Source organism: Vidua chalybeata, chromosome 16, assembly GCF_026979565.1.
Source record: "Vidua chalybeata isolate OUT-0048 chromosome 16, bVidCha1 merged haplotype, whole genome shotgun sequence".
Taxonomy (NCBI): domain Eukaryota; kingdom Metazoa; phylum Chordata; class Aves; order Passeriformes; family Viduidae; genus Vidua; species Vidua chalybeata.
The window spans coordinates 11,432,090-11,458,237 of record NC_071545.1 but is presented as its reverse complement, the minus strand read 5'-3'; the positions used below and the strand labels follow the sequence as shown (position 1 = coordinate 11,458,237).

The 26,148-nt window shown below is 53.1% G+C and overlaps 2 protein-coding genes across 8 annotated transcripts; one reads left to right on the top strand and one right to left on the bottom strand.

The window, feature by feature from the left end:
• Positions 1 to 8,922, top strand: TMEM184A (transmembrane protein 184A). 2 transcript variants are annotated; one of them, XM_053958017.1, is made up of 9 exons: positions 1 to 46; positions 2,959 to 3,183; positions 3,801 to 3,966; positions 4,798 to 4,888; positions 4,976 to 5,051; positions 5,597 to 5,688; positions 6,100 to 6,269; positions 6,369 to 6,566; positions 6,990 to 8,922. In XM_053958017.1, exons 2-9 carry the CDS (start codon positions 2,959 to 2,961, stop codon positions 7,238 to 7,240), a joined length of 1,269 nt encoding a protein of 422 aa, XP_053813992.1. In that variant the 5' UTR covers positions 1 to 46; the 3' UTR covers positions 7,241 to 8,922. The 2 variants fall into 2 exon arrangements, with proteins under 2 accessions (XP_053813992.1, XP_053813993.1); XM_053958018.1 differs by lacking the exon at positions 1 to 46 and adding an exon at positions 1,520 to 1,571.
• Positions 8,923 to 11,064: 2,142 nt separating this feature from the next.
• On the bottom strand, positions 11,065 to 25,892 carry MAFK (MAF bZIP transcription factor K). 6 transcript variants are annotated; one of them, XR_008433730.1, is made up of 3 exons: positions 17,687 to 17,766; positions 15,620 to 16,490; positions 11,065 to 13,747 (listed from the first exon to the last, which is right to left on the bottom strand). XR_008433730.1 is itself a non-coding variant. In XM_053957449.1 (3 exons), exons 2-3 carry the CDS (start codon positions 17,720 to 17,722, stop codon positions 16,056 to 16,058), a joined length of 471 nt encoding a protein of 156 aa, XP_053813424.1. In that variant the 5' UTR covers positions 17,723 to 17,766; positions 25,796 to 25,892; the 3' UTR covers positions 11,065 to 16,055. The 6 variants fall into 6 exon arrangements, 4 of the variants coding, with proteins under 4 accessions (XP_053813424.1, XP_053813423.1, XP_053813422.1 ...); XR_008433731.1 differs by having other exon boundaries at positions 11,065 to 12,694; XM_053957449.1 differs by adding an exon at positions 25,796 to 25,892 and having other exon boundaries at positions 11,065 to 16,490.
• Between the last annotated feature and the right edge of the window lie 256 nt (positions 25,893 to 26,148).

Here is a 26,148-nt window from a genome sequence, read left to right as displayed (position 1 = left end):
GGCAGGTGCACGGCAGCCAGACTCCCTCCCGGAGGAGCCCCAAAGGGTGAGTGGGGCCCTGGGGGGTGCACAGCAGCTGGGGAAAACCCCACAAATCGGGGTTGACCCAGCCATTGGTTCTGAGCACCTGTGGGAGCCGCTGGGAGGGCAGAGCCTCCTCTAAGAGCTCTGTGCCTGCGTCATCCACTCCTCCAGATGGGCTTCAGGGAGGGCTCGATGCTGCCCTGCCGCGATTTGTAGCTGTGTGCTGTAGGTCCTTCCCCCTGAGTGGCCTGATGGTGGTGTGGAGAGGCTGGTCTCGTAAATAACCCGAGTGTCCCGGCTCTATCTGACAGCAATCAGGAGGAAAGGCATGTCTCCTGCTCTGGTGGGGCTAAGCCTGGATGCTCCCCTCCCCGGGATATGGGTCAGGGATCTCAGAGGCAGTGCTGGGGGGCTGCGAGGGCTCACCTTTCCCTGCTGACTTGCTTCGCCCCACAGGGGGCTGCCACTGAGATGGGGGTGTGTCCTGGGTGCTGCAGGACACAGGGAGGCATGTGAGCTGGGAGTCTGGGCTCTGGCAGCCTGCCGATGGAGGGGAATCCCTGGCAAGGTGAAAGGCCCCATTTTGCAGTGGCCTGCCTGAACACAAGCTTCACTGCTCTCTAATATCCCAGAGAGAGTACGTAACAGGTAGACACTGTATGGCAGGTACCTGCAAGGTGTCTGAAAACAGACAGATTGAATATGGCTCAGTCCCATCGAGGAGCTGAATTTTGCAGCTGGTATTATTCCCGGTGTCTCCTTGCTGTCTTTGTTTTGGAAGCAAATGGCTCTCTAACTGCATTGAATTGCCTGACTACCTTGCACGGCCGGGATCTAATTACCTGCGGAGCTGGGAGCCCTGTCTCTGAGCGGCACCGAGGCTTTTGCTTTTAATGGCTTGCTCTGCAATGTTCAGAGTGTGACAATGTTGGGGAGGCTGCCAGGACTGGCTGTTGGTGCCACCGTGCTCACACTGCGATGGCTGGGAAAGTTAATAAGAGATGGGATGTCTTGGACCAAGCATCTCTGGCACAGCACTGGGTTGAAAACAGAATAAATGGATCTAGTGAAGAGCACAGCTCTCTGCCGTATCTTGGGGAGTAAGCTGGATCACTAGAAAAGTGACTAGAAAAACACAGCTAGAAAGAGTGAGCTTTCATCCTGCTCTGTCATGATGCTCTGGCAGAGGCAAAGCGTGGCCAAATCCAGCCATTTAGCCCCAGCCGGCAGCAGGGCAGCCCCCAGAAGGAGCGAGGAGTGACTGGGGAACAGGGCACAGCCGCACTCTCATCTCCTTCCCCGTGCCACGAGCTATCTCCGTCCTCCTGTTAATGTTTACAGGGCACGTCCGCCAGCATCCAAGTCTGTCCAAAGACCAGATCCCGCCCCGGCTTTCCCGGGATCCTTTTTCCTGCTGGCCGGGGCAGGACCACAGGACGGTGGTGGCAGGGAGGAAGAACGCGGCTCCCTGCTGCCTGTGTAACACTATCGGCCCCGCTGCTGTCCCCGCAGCCAGCTCCAGCTCCGCGGCCCCGCTCGCGGCGCAGGTACTCCGGGGTGAGCTGCTGGGGCCGCGCCAGCTGCCGCCCGGGCATCTCCGCTTACACGCGACTCCTGCCCGGCGGAGCCGGGGAGAGGTATTTTTAGGGCTGTTGATCTGACACCAGCTGAGTTTGCTCTCCTGTGAGGTTGGGGTTCGGTGAGAGGGCAGAACATGGAGCCGCAGGGTCAGCTCTTGCTTTGGTTTGTTTTCAGTGTTTAATTGGACCGAGGTCATTCCCTACCACTCTTATCTATGGCAGATATTTTTATGCTTCTCTCCAGTTCGTGCTTACAGTTTTACCCCAGGCGATAGTTACACAGCAGCTAAAGTATTTGTTTATTAACAATGCACTGAGAAGCATCTATATTGTTCAGCTTGCAGGTTGTTGGTTTTTTAAACCACTATTGTTATACTTGGGAAAAAGCAGCTTTCCATAGATTAACAGAAAGAGAACCCAAACATGGCAGTTTATGCATCTGTTGGCCTTGAGATATGAAGCTGCCCTATAAATAATTGCTTATTATTAGGTTGGTCCTTGCTGTCTATAACCACAGGGTACACGGTGTCCGTATGCCCAGCCACCCTCTGCACCAGGAATGCTCAGTGCCTTGGGGCAGCCAGCTTTGAGGAGCACACACCGAGAAGGGAGATGCCATAGCACTCCTGCATCCCCAAAGGGCAGCAGATCTGCCTCTGGCATAGCAGGCTTGCTCCCTTGTGCTTAACTGGGGTGCAGGAGGGACTGCTGGCTGTCCTTCAGGTCTTGGGGTTGGCACTACTGGCACACTGACACCCCTACAATCCTGAAATAGCTGGGTGAAGAATGTGGGTGACACCAAATGTCTGGTTTCTTGGGCAGCCCCAGGCTTTGCCCCCAGGAGGCCACACATGATGAGCCAAATTTGGGGGGGGACCTGGTGTTTTATGGGCTCCCAAGGAAGATGACACAAGTGTCCTGGTGGCTTTTTGGTAAAGGACTCTTTATTATCCTGGGTGAGAAATTGGTTTAACCCTTAAGTCTCTGGTTTCTGATGGAAAAGATGCACATTCCCTTTCAAGGGGAAGTGATTCCTGAGAAAGCAAGGAGCAAAACTGGGAAGGAGAAGTGTGTCTTTCCTTGTGACATGGGAACTGCATAGATCTCCTCAGGAAAAGAGGGTCTGCTCCTGAAGGATATTTGCATTTTCCTGCTGGTAGAAGCAGACCCAGTCATGGCAAAGGGGCTGGTTTGGGTGAAGGCTACCCTGGAAAAACCCTGGGGAGGAGATAAATCTCACAGGAGGTTTTGTACATGCTGTGTGGGCTGGGAAATCTGCTGGGACCTTCCCTGTCACCAGCTTACCTCGCTCCTGCCTTCCTGCACCACTCCCCTTCCTTCTCCCTCCCTGCAGATGAGTAATGCCACACGTGCTGTGCCCTCTCCCATGGCACCTGGCACGCCGGGGCCTGGCACAGCAGCCAGACTGGCCTCAGCCCCACCATTCTCAGCTGTTGCCCTGCTTACGGCTGCCCACAACAACTCCCAGGACGGCCAGCAGCTTTTCCTGACCACGACAGCGGCGCAGGTCATCTCTGGCATCTTCGTGTGGTCAGCACTCATCGTCACCTTCCACCAGGTATGGGCTGCAGCAGAGATGGGGCTCAACACAGGGAGAGCAAAACTATCAATTGCCCCCAAGTCCATTGCAAATCACTCAGCTCCAGGTAAGTATTTCTTCCTGTTGCTGCCCAGAGGTGATATCCCTGCTGTCAGGAGCCTGGTGCTAGCAGCTCATAAGGATGGACTTTGCCCACACTCTCCCCAGGTGGTTGCCAGAGCCAGGAGAGGCTGTAGGCACTGCCCAAAGGCAACACGGTGGGGCATTTGTGGTGTTTGGGGTGCACAGCACCAGCTGCCTTGAGGCATATCCCGAGTGGGCATGGTTTAGGGGGCTGTGCAGGTCCATGCTGCTGGAGGCAAGCAGCTGTCTTCAAGCACTGGGATGGGCACATTCCTCATACAGCCCAGGGAAGGAACCTGATTGCCACATGTTTTCATGCAAGGGATGGGCCCAGGGACTGGGATGGAGCCTGTTGTGTGTGTTCACTGCGATGGGTCTGTGGTGGAAAGCTGGCAGAGCTCTCACCCCAGAGAGGAGGGTTAACACAGCACCCCTGTGGGCTTGGGGACACCTCTAGTTCCCATCCTGACCTGTGGCAGCCACAACTCTGCATGCTTTGGGGCACTTTGCAGATCTACACACACCTGAGGAACTACACCATCCCCAAGGAGCAGCGCTACATCATCCGCATCCTCTTCATCGTGCCTGTCTATGCCTTTGACTCCTGGCTCAGCCTCCTCCTCCTCGGCAGCCACCAGTACTACGTCTACTTCGACTCGGTGCGTGACTGCTATGAAGGTGAGCACAGCATCTGCTCAGCAGGGAAGCTGAAGGCAAAGCAGGGCTCTCATCCTGCTGACCTGTCTCTGGAGCATCTTGGGTTGTGAAGTGGCAAATCTCCATTGCTTTCACTTCCCACTCTCCCTCCATGCAGAAGTTTTCCCTTTTCTTCTCTGTTGGCAGCAGGGAGGGGATGCCCCACAGACAAACAAGAGCTGCTGCCTTTCAGACACAGGCTTGGAGGGACCCCAGCACCACAGTCCTGGGAAAGAGGTTTTCTGGCTTCCTGTGGGGTAGAAGTGTAGCTTCTCTAAAACATGAGGCAGATGTACCTAAAGAATTGGAGAATTGGGGTGTGTTGAAGTGCAAGGGAAATTTGTCAGAATTAAGGCTGTTTTTCTACCTTGGTCCTCTCTTCCTCAGGAACTAAGTTGTGTGGGCATTTGCATTACTTCAGGTTTGGAGTATATGAAAAATAAGTGGTGGGGATGTCCAAGAAAACTGTTCAGGACCCGCTGCTTGCTGGCCACCAGCCATTTGTGCTGCCTCTTGGCAATTTTGAGGTACTTCCATGCAGATGGTCCCTGGATAGACTGTGTGTGCCCAGAGGAGCTTCTGTGTCTGTAATGAACTCTGTGCACATAGTGCAATGTGTCTGTCTCCACTTGGAAGTTGGATAGATTTGACCTGCTGCTTCTCTCACTGGGCTCCCACCCACCAGCATCCCAAATCTTGATGCAGTGCCAGGCTGGATGAGGAAACACCTGAGCAGGAAGGAATGCGAGATGAAAGAACCCCCTCCAGGACTTCCATCAGTCCTGCTGATCATGTCTGCCCTTGCCTTGGCAGCTTTTGTGATTTACAGCTTCCTGAGCCTGTGCTTCGAGTACCTCGGAGGGGAGAGCACCATCATGACAGAGATCCGAGGGAAGCCCATTGCGTAAGTCCCAGCATCCTGTGAGCTCCTTCTCCACCCACTTTCCCCGCCCAGCACCCCCAATGGCATCTCCTTGCCTTCTGCTTCCAGGTCCAGCTGCTTTTATGGGACCTGCTGCCTTCAGGGTATGTCCTACTCCATCGGGTTCCTGCGCTTCTGCAAGCAGGTGGGTACCCCATGGGGAGCATCGACTCCACTTCCCTCAGATGAGGCTCTCTGGGTAGCAGGTTCCTTCCCCACTGCCCTGCCAAGGGGGCTTAGCTTCATTATTCACTTAAGATGCTGGATTTGGAGGCTTTTTTCCTCTGAGGGAGGCAGGTCACCAGCTTGCTGGCACCTGGCCAGCAGCAAGGCTGCTCGCTGTCCTTGCCTCTGACTCACTGCTGAGTCAGGGCCTCCTCCCACTGCAGAGCTCAGATTGCCATCTCTGTCCAGTCCCAGGTTAGCCTGGATGCTGTCTCACTCTCGGGGACTGCACTGTGAGCTGAATCTTATCACCTGTCTGTCCCCAAGCGCTCTGGTCCCCCACCTTGCACTGGCTATGCTGCCTTTCGGGAGCTGTCTCTGGGAGCCCCACTCCCTCACATCTGCAGACCTTGTGTTGGTTCATATTTCACCCCAGAGCACTGCTCTGTCCTCTCTGTGTGTCCCTGGTGCAGAGGGGTGGCATGTTCTGCTGCCCATGGTACACCATGTCTCTCCCCTGTGCAGGCCACGCTGCAGTTCTGCATTGTGAAACCCCTCATGGCAATCGTCACCATCATCCTGCAGGCATTCGGGAAGTACCACGACGGAGACTTCAAGTGAGGATGCTGGGTGGGGCTGGGAGAGGATGGATCCCTGCTCCATCACCAGTGTGTCCTGCCAGTCTCCTCAGGAAGCTGCCCCATGGATAGTGAGAGCACTGTGAGCCCAAAGTGCTAGGGAACAGAGACTCACTGCCCCCAAACAATAAAAGAACAAAATTCCTGTGAGCCATAATAAATAAAATAATAAATAAAACAATAAATAAAATAATAAATAAAAAGAGGTTCCACCAGCAGAGGAGAAGCTGCTACCTCTGCCCTCCTCCCCCTCCTGGGCTGCATTCTCCCCAGCAGCAAAGCTATGCACCCTCCTCTTCCCCATTTATTCTCTCTTTGCCCCCAGTTGCACTTGCTTTGCTCTCCACAGCCCAGGGCAGCAGCTCTCTCTCTCTCTCTCTCTGCCTGCAGTGTCCACAGTGGGTACCTCTACATCACCATCATCTACAACTTCTCCGTCAGCCTGGCCCTTTACGCCCTTTTCCTCTTCTACTTCGCCACCATGGACCTGCTGCGCCCGTTTGAGCCAGTCCTCAAGTTCATCACCATCAAGGCCGTCATCTTCCTCTCCTTCTGGCAAGGTGGGTCCCACCATGGATGCCCAGTGCTTCTCCTCCCATAGCCCCACCTGGATCAGGGCTGCAGGAGCAGAACTGATCCCTCTCCCTTCCCCTGCACAGGGACACTGCTGGCAATCCTGGAGAAATGTGGGGTGATCCCTGAAGTTCAGATCATCGATGGGAAGGAGGTGGGAGCTGGGACAGTGGCTGCTGGCTACCAGAACTTCATCATCTGCATTGAAATGTTCTTCGCTTCCATTGCCCTGCGCTACGCATTCACCTGCCACGTGTACAGGGAGAAGAAAGAAAACTCAACAGGTTTCCTTCCTCACTTTTTCCTTTCTTCAATGACTAAAGAAAGAGGAAACTTCCCTTATTTTATTAGTAGCACATTACCAATGGGATGCTAAAAGCTACAAGAGAAATTTCTTTATCCTGTGCTCCCTGCATTTCTTCTCCCTCTTCCCTCATGACACCCACAAGCTAAAACAAGGGGGCAGGTAAGGAGACCTTGGTGTGGCTGGGCAGGATTAGGGGATGGTGGTATTACCCACATGCTCTTGGAGAGGATCTATCCTTTGGAACATGGAGTTGGGATTGTCTTCCTTCTCCTTGGAACCACAAGATGATGTGGCCCGGAATGAGCCCTTGATCTTCTTGAATTTCTAAGGAGAAGTGTCTTGGATCATTTGGGCTCATTGATTGCTGTCCCATCACCCTCCTGCTCTCTCTGTTTTGCAGCAAACCTCGCCCCGATGCAGAGCATCTCAAGTGGGCTGAAGGAGACCATCAGCCCCCAGGACATCGTGCAGGATGCCATCCACAACTTCTCGCCCGCCTACCAGCAGTACACCCAGCAGTCGATGCAGGAGGCAGAGCACAAAGCACCGGGGGAGAACGGGCATGTGGCCTCCAAGATAGATGGACAAAGCAGCAAGAAGAGCAAAAACATTGAAAAGAGAATGCTAATCCTGTCAGATGAGGAGCTGTAGGAGGTATCAGAAGAGACACTGACACTGAAGAGGTTTTAACCCATGCAGAGGGGAGGTGTCCTGAGGCTGAGACAGCCTGGGCTAATCAGAATACTGAGAAGCCAGGAACTCTATCCAAAAAGCCAGTCTCTCAAAGGGAAGATGCAATAACCCAGAAAAGGTTAAGTCAAATAGTGCCAGCTTTTGCTATCATGGATGGAGAGCTGTGTTAAACCCTGTGTTGCAGCCTGGCCTTTGCTGCCCCACTGCTGCTGTCTCTCTGCCAGCCCTGTGCCAATGCTGGGGGATGCCAGGCAGGGAGGGGAGCCAGGGTGCAGGACAGACCAGCTGCCCTCGCCCTACTCTTACCTCCAAGCAGTGCTGAGGCCTGAGAGAAATGCTTTTCTCAGCACAGTTCTGCTCTAGTTTCTCCCAGTTTGAGTAAAAAATGATCTCCAAGGGCTCCGTGGAGAAAACCAGACCAGGAAGGTGACTTCGCTTCACCTCAAAACCCGGTAAAGGTTGAAAGACGTCATTCCTTATTTTTACATCTTTCTCCCTCTCTTTCTCACAGCAAAGCTTATAGAGATGTGCAAAAGACCTTTACCAGGGAGAATGAGTAAGTCATCCGCTTCTCCCTCCAGATGTGCGTGCAGCTGTCCAAGTAACTCCCCCGGGAGTGTGGCAGGACCTCACTGGGACTAACCAGAGGTCTGCAGCTGCATTTCTGAGAGCTGCCAGTGACAGAAGTGCTTGTTATGTCTAAACCAGCTTATCTCTGAACGGATCAGAAGTTAAAAGGGATTCCAGCTTCCTTATCAGAATCTTTATTAGGGAACCAGACTGACTGGTGGTGGTAGGAATTCGCTTACTGGGAACTGTCTGTTCCTCCTAACCCTTCACTATTCCCCATCCCTGGGCTTTGCCTGACCTGTGGGAAGGCAAGCAGGAGCTGAGTCCAGCTGGGTGATCATGGTGAGGATAGAGAGGTGCTGAGGGATGTTGCCACGTGGAGCAAGACCACAGGCGAGGAAAGACTGTGTATGGAGGGATGCTCTTCATATTAGTGATGGCGAGCTCACATCCTCCTCTTAAGACTTCTTCTCCTTTCTTCCCCAATTTTTAGTCTAATTTATATTCTCCTGTTAATGAGATGATCCCTGGGAATGAACTTGGGCACTGGTTGGGCTGTTGTCTGGGATGGTAGCTGGCTAGTGGAAGGATGAAGGCAAATCTATAGCCTCATATCTGCAGTCATGTGGCAAACAAACCAATGGATAAGGCTTGGAGCCCTTTTAAACACAACTCATAGAATTTGGATCTTTTTTTCCCTGCTCTTAAGCTGCAAAATGTAAATCACAACACAAAATTATTTATTTTTTTTTTCTAATAAACAGCAATTCTAGCACAGAGCAAGCAAGCATTTTCACTGAGCTCAGCAAGCAAAGCCCACGATCTGCCTGTTCCTGCTATAATGCTGATGCTCTTAAGCTTAACGTCCTCCCTGCCCCTTAATGCTGGCCCAGCAGAAATACCTGCACACACAGCATCCTGCACATTTGGCATTCCTACAGGATTTGTGCTCATCTTTTTCACTCCACAAAGAACGTGCGTGTCTCCCGCTTCCTCTCCTTGCACAGCCCCTCTTCCAACCCTTGCCTAAGCTGTCGATGCAGGGGTTCAGAGGAGCTGGATCTGGTTTAGCTAAGCTAAGCCCAGACTCCAGCTAAGCCCAGACTCCAAGCTCTGTTTATTATTATTATTGGAGAAATCTTACCATGCTATAGCCCGGACTCCACATGAGCAACCTATAGTTCAGCCGGTCCTGCAAGTCCCTCTGGTCTGAAGGAGCACTGCTCGTACCTACTCAGCCAGTGAGACTGCTGCCACTTTTCCTGCAAGGAGGTCCATAAACAAGAGCCAGATGCTGTGCACATCCAGGCATTCATCCAGGATCCTGCACATCCTGGGAGCAAGACTGTCCTGCATAGAAAGTGCAGCCTCAGTACTCAGGGACAAGGTTGCTTGGCTTTGTAATTCAGCCAGCATAGAAGCAGGGACATCTCAGCTGAACATCTTGGTCTTCACCCCTCTGGGAGAGGACGGCCACAGCTGCAGGAACAGAGGCTGCTCTGGCTCCTGGGGCGAGGACAGACTGCAAAGGTGATGATGGCACATCTGCTGGTGTGCTCGCAGCCGCTGAGATAAAGACTTGCACAAGAACACAGCAAGAAGCGTGGTTGTACTTCATTGCACAAATGATCGACTCCAGTGCATAATGGGCTGCCTCCATTGCTCTGCCAGCAGGTGCAATTCCCAGTGCAGACAATAACATTTGCCTATTTATGTCAAGCCCTGATTACTGTATTATATGTAAAACAGATCTTTCTTGCAAGCCAAACAAGGGGGAGAAGAAAAAAAAAAAGTCAGCTGTGACTCATGCAAGTCAGCAGTGAGATACCAGCCTGAAGGAGCCGTGCTGGGCTGGACACCAGCTGGCTGCCACGACGGCAGCAGCAGGCACCCTCCCTGCTCCAGCCGGCGCGAGCTGGGCCTCCTGCTCGTCCTTTTTCTTGGAGAGGGGAGAGAGGCAAGAGCTGATGGCTCAGGCTGGGCACTGTCACAGCCCTCAAACCCTTAGGCTGTCAAAAGGCATCCATGGGGAATAGAAATGCTAACGGTGATGTAGGCTGGACACGGTCTCCTCTGCTAACGCGTCTCCTCCACCTCCGCAAAAAGGACACGGGGAAAGCTGGCGGCGAGCACACGGGTGACCTACACAGGAGCCTGCTGTGCCTGGAGCCACGCCAGCAGGCAGCCCGGGAGGAACAGGCGTCTCTCACTGCCAGCAGCAGGCTCCAGTGGTCGGCAGATTTGTTTTCCCGTTGTCGCTTGTCCTCAGGCTTTCCCCAAGGACAAGGCTGAGCTACAGCTATCGGATCTCCTGGTGCTTTTTGGGCTTGGATCAGGCAGGTTTACACCCCACTTATGTCAGAGATGATCATCACAGGCACACTCTGCCACTACACCTGCAGGAGCTCAGGCTGACCTCCTAAAAGCAGAGGGAAAGGAAGGCAGCCGCTGGCACCACAGCAGAGGCAGCTCTAACGCATGGCTGCTCACTGCACAGCACCCAGTCAGAGACAGACACTTCTTTTTTTGGGTGCTAGCACTCACCAACAAGTCCCTGGGCCCAGCTGCTGACAGGCACCAGACTGCCAGACCTGTGCCAGAGAGCAGGATTTGTGCTTTTACCACCCTGTTCACAGAGACCTTCTATGCTTCTCTCCTATGCATGGTGAACGTTGAGTTTTCTTTCACTTCTGAACCTTCACCTGGCCCATTCCTGATGCCCTTTTCCTCCTGAACTAATGCTCCTCTATCCCTCCAACAGTGACAACTGGCCCACCTCCCTGTCCCCTCTGTTGTCACCAGCTCCTACTGCAGTGACTCCAGGCAGGAGCCAAAGCAACTGATGATGCTTTTTTTGCTCAGCACAGAGACTGCCATCACCCTCAGGCTTCACCCACGTGCCTGCTCAGCCAAGCCTGCCTGGCCCCACCTAATGACCATCCATTACCTGCTGACACACAAAGCCTTTCAGCCCTGCTCCTCTTCACTTTGCCCTACCTCTTAATTCCAGCTTTGGCCAACACACCCATCTGTCTCCAACCTACTGCCTCAACACAGGCCAAGTGTTTTACCCCCTTCAGCTGTTCCCTTAAGAAACTCTACCACTTGAAATAGGGAATTAAAGCCAACACAACCCCTAAAAGCTCGCTGGCACAAGGTACTACCTTTTTAAAAGCCCCAACAGGGAAAAGCAAAAAGATGAAGTATTGATGTAAGGGGTTAAAGCAGTTTATTCACAAGCAGTCGCACAGGGAAACCATGAAGGGATATTTCACAACCCAAAGGAAGAGAGGAGTGTCTCTCTCCAGCACTTCAAGACAAGTCACGGTGTCTCCAAGCCACAAGTGGCTTTGCTCAGCATCACGACTGCAGGCAGGTCCGTGCTGAGCTGTCAGTCCTTCTTGTGCTAACACAGACAGCTCCTGATTGTGCACAAAGACAGAACGCCTGGGTCAGGAACAGACACACAGTCTGAGCACGGCACCGACCTGACAAACAGCTCGGACAAAAGCTATCCCTGGAGCACATTCCAAGTGTCCCAAGAAAGCACCACAGTAAGGCTGAGATGGGCTCCAGGAGGCCAGGTCAGACGATTGCAAAAGCCCAAGGTGCTATCCCACTCGCCTTAGCCCAGCCTGCCTCCAAAAAACACAGCGCTCACCGCAGCGCCACAGCCAGCCGGGTGCTGCGCTGGGCACAGGCAGCAAAAAAACCCAAGGAAAACACTCCACTGAAGATCAATTCAGGCTCCAAAACGCTGACCATAGACCAGGGCAAGTCTGAAACCAGAAAATGCTTTATTGGAAAGGTACAAAAAAACCAGTCACTGCAGCTAAATTTACAGCAATAAATTACGTTGTGGCTGTCAAGAGAAGTAATGGACACATACACAGGGCTATTCGCCTTACAAACAGGAATCCACATTGCTTGGTATATCAATAATTTATTTTATAATAAAAAAGCAGCACAAAAATAAATATTGAAATGAAATTACTGAGTAACCACAGAGGATAGAATGAGCTGGTGATAAAAAACAACTTAAAACAGAAGACTTCTATCATTAAAAAAATGAAAGCAAGTATCCACCATCTACAGAAACACCCCAGCAGACTGAAATACAGACAAAGGAAAACAAATCCACATTACAAAAGTTTTTCGGTTTTGTTTTCTTTTTTTTTTTTTTTTTTTTTTTCATTTTTTCCTTTTTTTTTTTTTTAAATAAAAACAATCATGACAATGAAGTTTAAATGATTCGAGAGAGAAAAAACTGCCACCTTCTCCTCCTCCCCGGGTCTGAGCCATCCCGTGGCACAGCTCGCCTCCGCCCCAGCCCAGTGCCAGCGCCTTGTCCCTCCCCGCCGTCCCGGAGCTGCTGTGGCACCCAGGTCTCTGCACTTTGTGGTCTCCTCCTGGCAGACAGTAGAGCTGGGCAGGAGCAGAGACGCTGCCTTGTTTCAAAGGGATCTGGAGCTGCCCTGGAGGGAAAGGTTCCCCACTCCCAACCGAGAGCACAGCAAACACGTCTACGAGAACAGAGGTGTCCCTTCCCGGTCCCTGCGCGACGCCTTCGTCTTCTCCTGCCTCCCACCCAGCCCTCGGTTCCCACGTCACGCTGCGGATGGGGAGCAACCAAAGAAAGGCCAGGCCCAGGGGAGAGGATCCCAGCACCCAAAAATCAGAGCCCCTGCTCCTCCTCAGCGGGGACGGGGGGACAAACTAAGAGGGGCAGAGAAGGGAGCCCCGGCATCCAAAGTACTGCAGCAGAGAGACGCGGGAGGTGCGGCTGCGGGGACGCGTCCCACGCCGCCAGCTCCCCACGCCGCGCTCGCCCTGGGTGTCAGGCTGGCAAGTGCAGGACGGAGAGAAAAAAAAAAACAAACAAACAAAACAAAACAAAATAAAATAAAACACAACAGAAACAAACCGAACCCCAGAGGAATGCAACGCGACAACCCCAAGCTGGAGGGCCCTCCCCGGCGGAGGGTGGAGGAGCTGGGTCTCCAATGCAATCAACAGCTTTCGGGTCATTCCTCCCTCCACGTTACCTTGCAATTCTGATCCCTCTGTGGAAGTTTAGCCAGGACATTTCATTCTCCTCCAGGTCACCACCCAGGGAGCCCTGGACTGGCAATTTCTTTTAATAAAGATTTACAGTATCAAACTTGGAAAAAAAATTATTTTTTTTCTTTTTTACGAAAAATCTGTACGATAAAATGTATATAATTATATATTTATATATATATTTCTCTCTCTTTAAATATTTCCACGTGGTCCTTATGGATATCCAATATGGATTACCTACCATGGCTATGGTATCAACAGCTTTAACAACACCCAGGCCTCTTGTTCTTTATCGAGTGACCAGAGATTTAAGTGCCTACCAGCACTAAACTAGCAATCACTTGGACAAGCCTTTGGCACCCTTCCAAGAACTGGAAAAAAAAGAAATACTTGGCCACAAGGGAAGTGCCACATAAAGATATGTTTCTCAACTCATTCCAACAGCAAGAAGACCCCAGGAACAAAGTTCAACCTCTGTCCCCTCTTCAGTGAGACAGGTCTGATTTCCCCGGAGGGGTGTCAAGGGCAGCCAGAGGGTGTTCCTATCTAGCCAGGAATGTTATGGAGCTCTGGAGCTGTTTTAAAGACTGGAAGCATTTGGGCATTTTCAAGTCAACTGGCCTTTTTCATTGAAGTTTTCATTTAAAGCCCCAACAGTGCCAGGAGTCTCCATTTTGCCTGGTTTTGGAGGCACCTGTAAGGTCTGGGAAAGTGTCCAATGTCTGTGAGCTGGAGAACATGAGAGGACCAGGAAATGACCGTAACATCTTTCTCTTCCTCAGCTTCTGCTGTGGGAGTCAATAACTGGTACTGATACACAGGACATCGATCTGCCTGTTTGGAGATAGGGAGGGAATGGAGGAGAAATGAGGTAACACTAAGTGCCATCCAAACTCTACGTGTTGGAAAATCACTTGAAGGAAACTCCCTGCTCCCCTCCAAAACGTGTGGATCTGGCAGGGGGAAGGAGCCTTCAGGAAGCATTTCACTGACACCCTTTCTGGCTCAGTAAAGTCACGGATGTCGATGTTGGGGACTGAATGAGAACCAAGTCTGAGGTTTCTCTTTTCATTAACCTATTTCACAAAGGATCCTCCTGGGAAATCCAGAGACTCCGATGACAAGGTGAAAATAAAAAGAAAAAGCAAGCTAACAACTTCTTCCAAAGACAAGTAGGGCTTCACTAAATTTCTACCAACTTACTGCCACTCAAGGCAAGACAAAGCCTCAAACAACAAATTATACTGGGTGTCAGATGCCAGTTCACTGTCCTCTTTCCAACAACGGTAGCACTTGATTATTCTCTTTCAGTCCAAACCACTTATGAATTCTCCGTGATCTTTGTTCCAGAGCCCAAATTCTTTAAGCTCTTCTCCTCATCTTAAAACCTCAGCAATCTCATTCTCTTCTCACCTGCATGACAACAGGCATCGTCCATTCCATAAGTCTCTGACCTGCCCTACAAAACACGCAGTCCCTTTCCTTTCCTACTTCAAGAAGAAAAAAAAAAAAAACAACAATAAAACACACAAACACCAACATAGCTATTTTTTTTTTTTTACAGTGACCTGGAAACATTCATTGTTTCATCACTGCTGCGTGACAGCAGAACCTCTCCTTTCAGCTTCCCAAATCCTGCCCACTGCCAAGCCAGAAATCCCTCTCCCAAACCACTGCTCAGAGCCAAACAAACGACTTCTCGATCCCAATTTCTGTCCCCTACACGCACATTGATTTTCCATCCTGCCCTCATTGTAACTCACCCACTTGCAAGAGAAAGCATCAAGTTTCAGGGTCACATTCACACAGGTTGTCTGAACACTGAGGGTTGTTCACTGTACTCTTTGGATCCCAAATTCAGCATCTGATGTGCTATGGAGAGGGAAAGACTCTTCCAAGCTCCCATCTGACCTCTCCACAGCCCTTCTCTGATCACCAAGGACTGGTGAGCACAGCTCTCCAGCTAAGGATGCTCACTGCTAACATACCAATGCTTTTGTCAAAGAGGAGACACTAAACTTCTCTCCTCCTGGCTGAATGCTATTGCCCTCTAGTTACACTTCAGTGCTTCAAAAACATCCTTCCAAAATCCTCTGCACAAACCCCTTCTCGTAGTGCTGATCCCAGCAGAACTGTCCCACCTTCTCTCAAAGCCAATTCTGCCTCCACCAGTAATATGTGCAGCATTTTTCCTCCTCATCTCCCCTTCTCCTCCTCACCACACTGCTCTTCACAGCATTTACTGTGCCTCCCTCCCTTCAGCTTCAGGTAACCAAGGAAAAAAAAAGCTGCTACTTCAAGACTGCGGATCATTTGGAAGAAATAAACTGCATAAATATACCCAATTCACAGGCACACCTTTGGGAAGGAGCTATCAGGAAACTTGGGCTTGGAATAAAGGAGGCTGCAATGTTGTTTTTTTTACAGGCCACACAGGTAATGGGGCATATTAAAATATGCAAAATATATATTTTTCCATATTTTAACAGCATGGATTGAAAACAAAAGGTTATTCTTAATGGGTGTGGTCAGACCCAAGCATTTATCTCCATCATCCTCCCACTCCCATCCACTGTTAGCAGGACGAAATCAAACCCAAAAAGCCTATATTCCTGCCCTCATAATATCAGGTGGAAATGGGGAAGGTAGGGGAGACCCTTCTTACAAGGAGTAGGAGGCCACTAAAGGAAACTCTTTTTCCCATACATTCATCTCACATGATGATTTCTACGGTCCATATGTTTCCTGGCTCTTGAGCATCATTCACAAAGACTCTGCAGGCTCCTCAGGTATCTTCTCCCAGCTGGAAAGCTGCCCACAGCTGAGAGGGGTTTGTGGAGGCAGAGGGAAGGAGGAAGCAGATCTTGCTATTTGTACTGCATACAGAGCTCAAATCCTGGACACGAGAGGTTGATGGAGCCACTGAGTCCAGACAGAAGCAGCCAGTTAAGTTCCCTTTGCAGGAACCCTTTGGGTTTGTTTGTTTTTCTCTTTTCTTTTTTTATATTCTTCTGTTTTTTTGCACTTTTGGAAGAGACTTCTTAAAATGCCAATTCTTGACGTGACCAAGGACTCCGGAACAATGCATAAGAGCCTTATCCCCTCCCCTCTGAAAGGCTGCTAGTTCCCCCCACCGAGGGCACTAGGAGGCTGCTGAAAACGGCACAGAACTGGATGAGATTTCGGCTGATTTCACGATGGTGATGACACTGGTGGTGGCAACTTTGGTCGGGGTAATAGGCCCTCGCGCCACAGTACGAGCAAAGGTCTGGAGTGCTTCGTACTTGGAGCGCAAGGCATCCAGCTCTAGCTTCATGCTGCTGTTTTCTCTGGCCAGCTTCTCCACCTCTTGCTGCAGCTCAACCCGCTGCCTCTCGAGCTCCTCTTTCTGAGTCACACGCTTGATGCGGCAGCTGGCAGCGTAGCCCCGGTTCTTCAGCGTGCGCCTCCGCTGCTTCAGACGGATGACCTCCTCTTTGGTGAGACCCCTCAGGTGCTGGTTCAGCTCCCGTACGGACATTGACACGAGTTCATCATCACTCAGCACTGGGGCATTCTCTCCTGACTCCTCCTTTACCTGCAAATACCAACAGCACAGGGGTAGCAGCAACCCGATGTGAGCGGATGCTCTGGGCAGAAGAAGGAGAAAAGGCCACCCCTCAACAACGTGACATCCCTACCTGGAAAATATTCCTGACGTGCTGTGGACAGCACAAACTCCACTAGAACATCTGGGTTAAACATGGCAGAGATCTGAGCCCTGCAGTTCTCTGGGTTAGACAGACAACTTAGATCAGAGAAAGCAGTGATTTTACATACCCACTGTGATCCCAACAGCAAGGTTTTCAAGGGGACAAATGTAAAGTCAGATGAAGCCTTTTTTTGTGAAGTCCTTTGTCAGGACCTGGAATTCATAATGAATGCTAAAGATGACACCTTATCCCAGCATTATGCTGGGACACCAGTGCAGCATCTCAAAAGCAGAGTAGCTGCTTCTGTGCAGGGCTTAGTTCAGCATTTTTTGGTTTTTCGTTGAAGATTGCTCATTTGAGTCGTGAACAAAATCAGCCATGCTTGGCTTCAAGGACAGCCTGATTTGGTTTTGCTAGGGCACAGCATGTAGTAACTGAAGTTACATGAGAAAACCACCAAGTCCTTGCCCTTTCCTCAAGCACATTTGCCACCACCATTATTTTCAGAATCACAAAACTGTTTAGGCTGAAAAACACCACCAATATCACTGAACACAGAACTTTTAAGACACCATCCTTTTGTCTTTTCAGAGACTGCAGGACATACGGAATGAAGAGCCAAAACACTACAAAGAAATTTCAACCATGCATGAACAGCCCAGGCACAGACCACCATCAAACTGGTATGTCTGAGGCATTTACTGTCTCATGGACCTGGGAGACACCAGCTGAACAAGTCCCTTCCCCAGTGCCTCCCAGTCCTGAGAGTAAAAGTACTTCATTGCCAAGACTGGGAGCACTGGTCTCAGGATGCTGCCAATACCTCCTGTAGTAAGAAGTCTCTTGGATAGCTGCTGGTATATGCCAGCCTCCATGCCATCCCAGAGACTTCAGGCCTCTTTCTGGCTAATGCCAGCATTCTTCTACCCTAACCTTTCCTGTAGACAGTGGGAAATTGTATCAGCACCCATTTCTAGGAGTCTCTCGGAATGAAAACGAACAGTCACGTACGACCGGCACAGCACAGTTCTGTGACAGCCTCCCCAGCCACCCAGCACCACCCACTCAGCTTCTTCCCTACCTTTAATGCCTTGTTCGGTTTGGGATTAGTCGTCATAACCTGAGCACAGTCTTCCGGACAAAACTGCTCAGAAATTGCAACTGGAAAAACAAAACAAGGTTTCCAGGTTAATCGCAGAGATGAAGGCAGGAAGAAAATACCCAGCACACAGCCCGAACCCCCAAATCAACCACCATTAAAAGAAGCAAGCACACAGTTGTTTGAAGCACTGGGATGGATTCAGATATCATTTACCCTATTCAGATAAGAGAAAGAGAAATTTGTGTTGACAAGTGCATTGCTCTTTAACACCAAGACCCCGTATTTTGCTGTTAACCACACTAAGATGCAGCAGAGAAGACAGAGCAGGGAGGAAAGAAGGACACCCACATTCACCTGTAAACAAGAGTCACACTAAGCATCACGCACCACCTTGCCATGTGCCACCCCTTCCCAAGGGGAGAATGAAGCGTGGCCTCCAAGGCCCCATCACTGGCTCACCTCCCTCTGGAGGCATCCCAGACGCTCCAAATGGCCTATTAGGGACTGAATTAAGAGTTACCTCTGCTCATAAAAGGCACTGAAAAGCCACAAGACAACAACTCCCTTCATTCTCATTTTGATGATTATTAGCTGGGCTCAAAATTGAGCCAGCAACCCAGAGAGAAGCTGCCTGGTTTGTAACCTGCTTCCAGTGCTGTCCCCACCCAAAGGAGACGCTACCAGAAAACCCAAACAACAGAAATAAAAGCGCCCCGATAACAAAGCCGGGAAGGAGTTCACCTCTCCCAACACACCAAGACTGCTGCTTCCCAATCCTCCAGCCCCAGACTGCGAGAGCAGACCTGCTTGATGTTTCTAGTGACGTGGAGTCATGTCCATCAACAGCCAGCCCGTCCCCTGCCATGACACTGCCCTTCACTCTCACCTTAGGCAGCGACTATACCCCTCCGACCAGCGCCTTGCAGAAAATCCACCTGCCCGCACCTCCACCCAACCCCTTCACCCCGTGGTCCGGTGGTACCTACCCTGGGAGAGGCACCGGCAGCCGTGCCACCATCACAGCCTCTGCTATGGCTCCCCAGAGGGGAGGGGTGAGGCTCCGGTGCCCCCGATGCAGGGCGGCTTCGAGGGCTGCACACCCGCGGCACTGCAGAGCGCTGCCTGTCTGGCGGGAGTCCTCTCTCTCCCCCCACCTTCTCCAGCCCAGCCCAAACCCTCCCCATTTCCACGTCTGCATCGTGTCACACATCCTAATCATTCATGAAAAATCCAGCCAAAGCATCCCAAGCATGATTCCCTTCTGATAGTTGCCATGGTGACCTTGGGAAAGTAGCCAACCCAGAGACAGTCACCATGGAAACAGAGAAGCCCAAAAGCAATAATGACTTCAGGTCATGTCTGTGCAAAGACATCACGAGGTCGTCGGAGAGTAAACAAACTCATTCATATCTGCAAACAGGGGTGGCGGGATTTGGGGGGGTGCAAAGGTGGGGCATGGGGACCAGTGGGAGCCGAGTGGGTGAAGGTGCTGGCTCAGCCCGTGCTGCTGTCACTTGAATTTTATCAGTCAAGGCACCTCATCATCACACGACTTACATAAAAATCAAGATGAAGAGCAGGAGGGGGAAAAAATAATCCTGTAATTGCAGAGCTGCAAGATACTATCCTAGATATTAGGGAGTGTATTTAGGCGCCTCCTCTATTTTTAAGCCTGAGACAGCAGAGCTCTCCATGTCTGGAGGAGGGACAAGGACAGCCGCACAGCACACAAGCCAAGATGCTCCGTGATGAATGGACCACTTACAGCAACTGGTGTGCGCTGCATTTTCTAGAGCATCACCGAGTCCTTCCCTGCTCTCCTCCAGCACTGAGCCCCACCCTAGGCACACCTCCAGCCACAGCCCCTTGTCTCGCCAGGACAGGAGGAGTGGGCAGGGCACGGGGCAGGGGGGCAAGTCCCAGCCCCTCTCAGCTGCCTCCGACAGACGGGGATGTGCCCAACCTCTGTCTGCGTGCTCTTCAGAGCCCGAGCTCCTGTGAGCACAGGCACCTCTTCAGACCCCAGCACTGCCCCTTTGACCGTCCATCGCTTCCCCTCCACACCAAGCATTTGCTGCCCACCCCTACCTCCCGGCCGGAGCCGCAGACGTAGGCACTGGCAGCCGGGGGGGAAGGAAAAAGCTCCTTGTCTTGGCCAAGAGGTCTCGGAGCGGAGGAGCGCAGAGGCGCTGCCAGTGCGTAGAGGAAAGGGCCGGCAGCCCCCTCCCTGCAGAGGCGCAGCCGGGCCGCAGGCAGTTGGTGCCATAGTTATGCAGTGAGTCACCAGCTGTTTACAGAGTTTGAGCGCTCACATTCCCACAGCATCAGAAACTCTTCCTTCCCTCGGCGGCATCCCCCCTCCCTCGCCGCCCCCATCCCTACAAGGGAAGGGGCGCACTGGCCGCTCGCCGCGCTGCGAACGCCGGAAAAGGAAAGGCAAAAAGGAGGGGGAGGCCAACGACAGCCCCGTCACACCCACCAAAAGGCACAAAAAGCCTTTTGATCCTCACCCAGCGCGTCTTCAAAGCGTTTTGTGCGCCAGCCGATGGAAAAACTGAACGCGGCCACTTGGCCGCGCGGAGATGGAAAGAAATGTAAAGTATCATGGAAAACCAAGGGGTGAGGTTGCCTCCAGTGGGGGTCAGCGTGAGGGCTCACCTGCCACCCTGAGCAATGCTCCAGCTCTGAGTGATGAAACCCTGCTGGTCACCTGTTGCTCCATGTCACCAAAGCAACAGCTCCTTACCCTGCACATTCCTCAGAGGACAGCACAAGCACTTGGCTCAGCGTCTTCTGCTGCACACCTGTCTCCCCCCACACCATAACACCCCGAATGGGCCAGCATCCCTCAGACACAGGCTGGGATCCACTCTACTGCACCAGGGGCCATGGCCAGAGATGTTGCTGACACAAATTAACGAGGAGGTTCAAGGCACCATCAGGAATTGTGATGCCAGACCCTCTTAAAAGAAGGGTGGGAGACTGTGGGCTGGCCTGACCCAAAGGGCAAGATGTCATAGAGCAAGTAGAAACACTCAAACAGGCTCAAGTCTCACACTCAGATATGAGTGCAAGGGTGAGTCTTATCTCTGCACTAGGTGAAGGCACAGGTGTGGTCCTGGCTCCGCTCGAAACTGATACAACAACACTCGCAATCCTCACCAGCAGTCCTCCAGGGCCTTGGGCCTCATCTCATCTACCAAATCCTTCCCATCAGGATTATTTGGGACTATTCAGCTACCAGCAAGAAGACACTAAAAATCAGCATGTCATCTCCCTTACATTTGTTACTTACAAAGCAAAACCCCGCAATGAAATCATAAACCACTCTGCAAACAAGTCATAGCCAGCAGCGTTCCCTAAACATGCTGCACAGGGGTCTTCTGGGATCCTGCCTGCGATTTGATTATTAGAACCCTTTTAGTCTTTACCCTACTCCTGCCCTTCTTTCCTTAATTGCATTTGCTGCATCACATCTAAAATTAGGAGCTCAGCTTTTTGGAACAAGGACCGCGCTACATCCCTGCTCTGTAAGCAGTACGACACATTTCGAATGCCACATCAATAAAGCAGCAAGTAGTATTACACCAACTGTGAGGGGAAAAAGCTTTTCCAGAGCAGCTCCACGCTCGTATTTACAGCAAGTGTTTTGACTGTGGGTTACATAAAGAGCCCTTGTAATTCTGCAATAAAGTTACCTATTGACAGCCTTGCCAACGCCCTCTCCCTCTCTCAGACAGCTCCTATGCCTCCTGCAGCATCCTCCCAAAAACCTGGAAGTCTCCAGCTGACATCCTAAGTCTGACAGTCTCAGCTTAGAGCATTTAGAGATCCCAGTTCCTTTGCTTTGAAAGGGAAAGGCAGCAGAAAGCCTGACTCAGGCAGAGGTAGGACAGAGCTTTCCACACAAGGCTTGCAATTAAGGAAGAAAACGTGCCAGAGTGAGACTTCAGACTCTCCACGCTACAGGGCTTTCCAAGCGCATTACACATTAAGGAATTACTATAAAATCACTGCTGACACCCGACAACTGCAGATGAACTTGAATTTTAGAACTCTTTCTACACTGAAAGACAACCCCGGCCACAACATGAGTGCCTGGCAGACAGCCCTGCTGGTGTTTAGCTTCCATCCTCACACACATACAGCAAACTGAAAACATGCAACCCTCACCTTCCGCCAGGCCAGCAACGACTTCCCGAGGGCAGAAAAACAGCGCAAGGTTCAAGCGGCGACAGGGATCTCTGCCATCACGTCTCAATTCGGCACCGACAGCTACGCAGGGAATATTCTACTCATTCCCAAATGCAGCCATTTAAATCCTAGGCAGCTGTTTAAATTTCTCGTTTATCCTCAAGTTTTTCCCAGCTCCAGAGCGCTAGCCAAACGGATGTGCCTACCACGGGTAACATCTGAGCTGACAGGTGAAGGCAACTACAGATGCTCAAATCCTCATCGCCGTGCCTCTGCCGCTCAGAGACACGACACGGATTTCCAGCACATTGCAGCATGGTAGGCAGAGCACCATCCCTCTCCCCATCACTCAAAAAGCCATTCTCCTGCTCTGACAACCTTCACACATCCTGTAAGGCAGACTGACGCTTGTCACTCATTTGTAATGAGAGCGGGGAGGGACGGGCTGGTGGTGTGAATCAGAGAGTAGAGAAGCATATGCGAGGCAATATATTTGACATGAAGAGAGAGAAGACACAAGGAGGGGGTGAGTCACTGTTTACTGTTCTAGAGGAGCTCCACGCAGCCCTCGCCCAGCTGGCCAGCTTTCCATTTCCCTTATGGATCGGAACCAGCATCCAGCAGCAAAGGGGAGATTCAGGAACCTTCAGAGCACATTTGAGAGCTGCCAGGACACAGCTCTCTGAGGCGCTCTCTGGGGAAGCCTGGACATGGATCAGACAGTCTTCAGTGGTTTGGTAAACAACCTAGTCAGAAGCTGCAGAGAGCCTGTGGTTAGGGAGCAGGGATATGGAGCACCAGGCAGGTATGTCTGTGTGTCACCTCTGACACTTCACGGAGGAGGAGGCTGAAGGGGAAAGGTATGCGACAGCCAGCCCTGGTACTGACAAGCTTACAGCACTTTTTCCATCACGTGCTTGTAAAACGCGGTGACAGAGATATACTGGAATTACACCTCAGCATCACCAGCCCAGAGATGCAGCTCCCCAGCCGGACAAGCTGAGCCACCAAGCAACAAATAACTTTCTTGGATGCACAGCCAGACCCTGGGGCAGAACTGGGATTGGGATTCCTAACTTTGCTGCTCCTGACCCAAAGTGCCAGCCATCAAGTCAGAGATCTTCACTAACTGTAACAATGGAACATAGCAGCATCGCTATTTGGCATCCTGCAACATTGCAAAGCAGTGGGATCCACTATGTAGCCTGTCCCTCAACGCAGGAGCACAGTGCCAGGGTAATTGCTCTCACTACTGCCTTCCCCCAGCCCTTGTTCTGATGGTCACAGAGCACTGCATTGCTTGTGCTTGCTTCATGCTTGGAAGACTCTGCCCAAGTTTGAAGATAGCCTCAAACAATAGCTGAGACAGAAGTGGAAATTGCCTGTTCATCTCTACAGGGTGCTGAGCCTGAAACTTCCTGATAATTGAAAGTGCTAGCACCGCTCAAGTATTTCACAGCTGGATGTTTACAAAAATGATCAGCGAGCGAGCTTATCCCGCAAACCCCAACTGCCGCAGGGGCCAGCGCTCCCAGCTGTCCTTTCTTCACTTCCCAAACATCTCACACAGCTAGAGATTTTCAATACCAAGTCCTGCAGCACATTCCATGCCATTAATCATCTTCCAATCCTGATGGAAATCAGAGGGTATCAAGCTGATCTGTATTTTTCCCTTTCAGGAGGCACACAGCAGTACTGAACTCCATGCTGCAACAGATTGCTGAGACGGGTGACGGCGCAGAAATGACATAAAACATGACAAAGCACGCTGTCCTCGACAAGCAAGCAGGGGAAAAAAAAATTCTGCCTCTGGTTCAGAAACAGTTGTGAAGCAAGGCAAGAAGCTGGCGTAATACAGCCGAGAACACCTAACAGGGCTCAAAGCCCTGTCAAGCTCAGAGGCCGCAGAAGCGGGCAGGGTGTCCTGACGGCCAGAGTCACCGTGTGCCCAACCTTGCGGCAAGCGGCCCGTGGCCTCCCGCTGCCAGCGCCGGGTCCGGCAGCCCGGCCGGGCGGGAGCGGAGTTAACTCCGGGGCCGCGCAGCCCTGCGCGCTGCCATTGGGCAGCCGCGGCGTCCATCAGCCCGAGGAAGTGACTGCACGAGGAAGGCTTGAGGAAGGCTTCTCCGCAGGCAGCACCGCGGACACACACGGAAGGAGAAGGGGGAAAGAGCGGAGGGACGCACGCTCCTTTCATCAGTGAGGAAAAAAAAAAAAAAAAAAAACCCACCAGGTAAATTCATTCGCTGCTAAAACCCCGACAGCACCCACGGCACGAGGCGCTGGGCTGGGGCGCAGGGCTGCGTCCGCCACAGGGCTTACAAAAACTGAAAGTGCAAGAAAAAGGCGTGCAGCTTTTCAGGGAAACACTCAGCTCTCACTGGCTCCCTCCACCTTCCGCAGTCCCAGCTCAGCTTTAGGCACGCTAGCAAAGGAGGGGGCGGCCAGGTGAAAGCGAAAATGGAGGCCCTTCCCTTTTCTGTAACAACTTTGCCCAAAGGGGGCTCGTTCCTAATTTGAGACCTCATGGCCTGCTTTCGGCAGAATCTGTAAAATAAATCCTCCACGGAGAAACCCACGAGGGAGGGGAACGGGCTCTCAGCCCGAGGAAGAAGAGGAGGAGGAGGAGGAGGAAGGAAACAGACCCTGACACACTGAGAGAGTTTGGAGATCTCAGTTCCCGTCGCTCGTGGCCTGGATGTTTCCCCACCTTATGTCGCTGCCGTCACGGGGAGGTTGAAGAGGTTCCCCCCACCCACCTCCTCACTCCTGATTAAATCCCCAAACCGTCCCGCACCCACCAGACAGTCACGCGGCAGTGCCCGCTCCCGGAATGTCACCGTCCCCTTTCCTCCCACGGCCAGTCCCTGGGCGGCCGCAGAGCGCCCCGTTTCCAGGGCGGCCCCATACACACGCAGCCCTCCCTCCCACAGGCTCCGGGACCAGCCCGAACACACCGTGCACCTCTCCCTCTTTCGACCCAACCAGCAGCTGTGCTCAGCAGAGATAAGCCCCCCACCCGCCGCAGCCCTAACCCCCAGCCCATCCGATGGGCAGCGACGCGCCCGCCTGGCATTTCCCGGTGGCGGCGGCTGCTGCTGCCCGATAACCCGGGGCGGACGGCGGATCACGAAGCCGCCACCACGCCCGGCCACCGCCGCACGCCGCGGCCACGCTGCCCGGCCCCGGCTGCGCCCCGGCTCCCTCCGTACTACAAAAGCTGCTATTTTTAGTCGCCGGAGCGCGCGGCGTCACAACAGGTTTCCTCACATGTATTTTAAGAGCCATTCAAAGGCAGAGGCAGGCAGCGCGCTCATCCTCGGGGGGAAGAAAAATAACAACAAGAAACAGGGAAAGCATCACCCCGGCAAACACCCAGGGGACCCTCAGCCCCGTGTCCCCGAGGGTGCGGGGGCGCTGCCAGCCCCGTCCCACGGGGGGTTCAGCGGTGCCGGCTCCGCACTGGTGCGAGGTGACAGGGAAGCTGTGACGGCGGGGCCGTCGCGCCTCCGCCCCGCGGGGGCTTCGGGGGCCGCTCGGCGGGGGCGGGCGGAGCTCCCCGAGCCTCCTGCCGCTCCCCCGCGGCGGGGCCGCCGCCGCCCGCCCCGAGCCCCCCGCCGGGCCCCACGTGCGCGCCCGGCCCGGCCCGGCCCGGTGCGAGGGGCGGCGGCACCACGTGCCCGGCGCGGTGGTGACTCAGCACTTTTACCTCCGCCGCCCCGCCCGCCCGCGCCCAACCGGACCCGACCGGACCGAGCGGGACCCGGGCCGGACCCGGGCCGAGCCGCCCCTTCCCCCGCGATCGAGCGGCAACGCGCGGCCACCCCCCCTTCCCGGCTCCGACCCACCCCCCCGCCCCCGCCCCCTCCGCGCCGCGCCCGGGCGGCTCCTCACCTGCGTGCCGGCGGGAGCGCCCCGTGGCGGGGGCGGCGGCGGGGGCGGCGGGGGCGCGGGGGCGGCGGCGGGGGCGCTGCGCGGCTCCCTCCTCCCTCCCTGCCAGCGAGTCCCGCGGACAACAACAAGCGCGGGGCGGCCGCCTCCCCCCCGCCGCGCCGCCGACCAACCAGCGCCCCCGCCGCTTCCGGCATGGCGCGTCACCGCGCGCGTCACCGCCCGGCCCGGCCCGCCCGCCGCGTCACCGCCGGGACCGCCCGCGCGGTTCATTCATGGGGAAGGGCGCGGGACGGGCGGGGCGCCGCTGCCGGCACGTAGTCGCCCCCCTTCGTCCCCGTCCTTATTCTCATTGT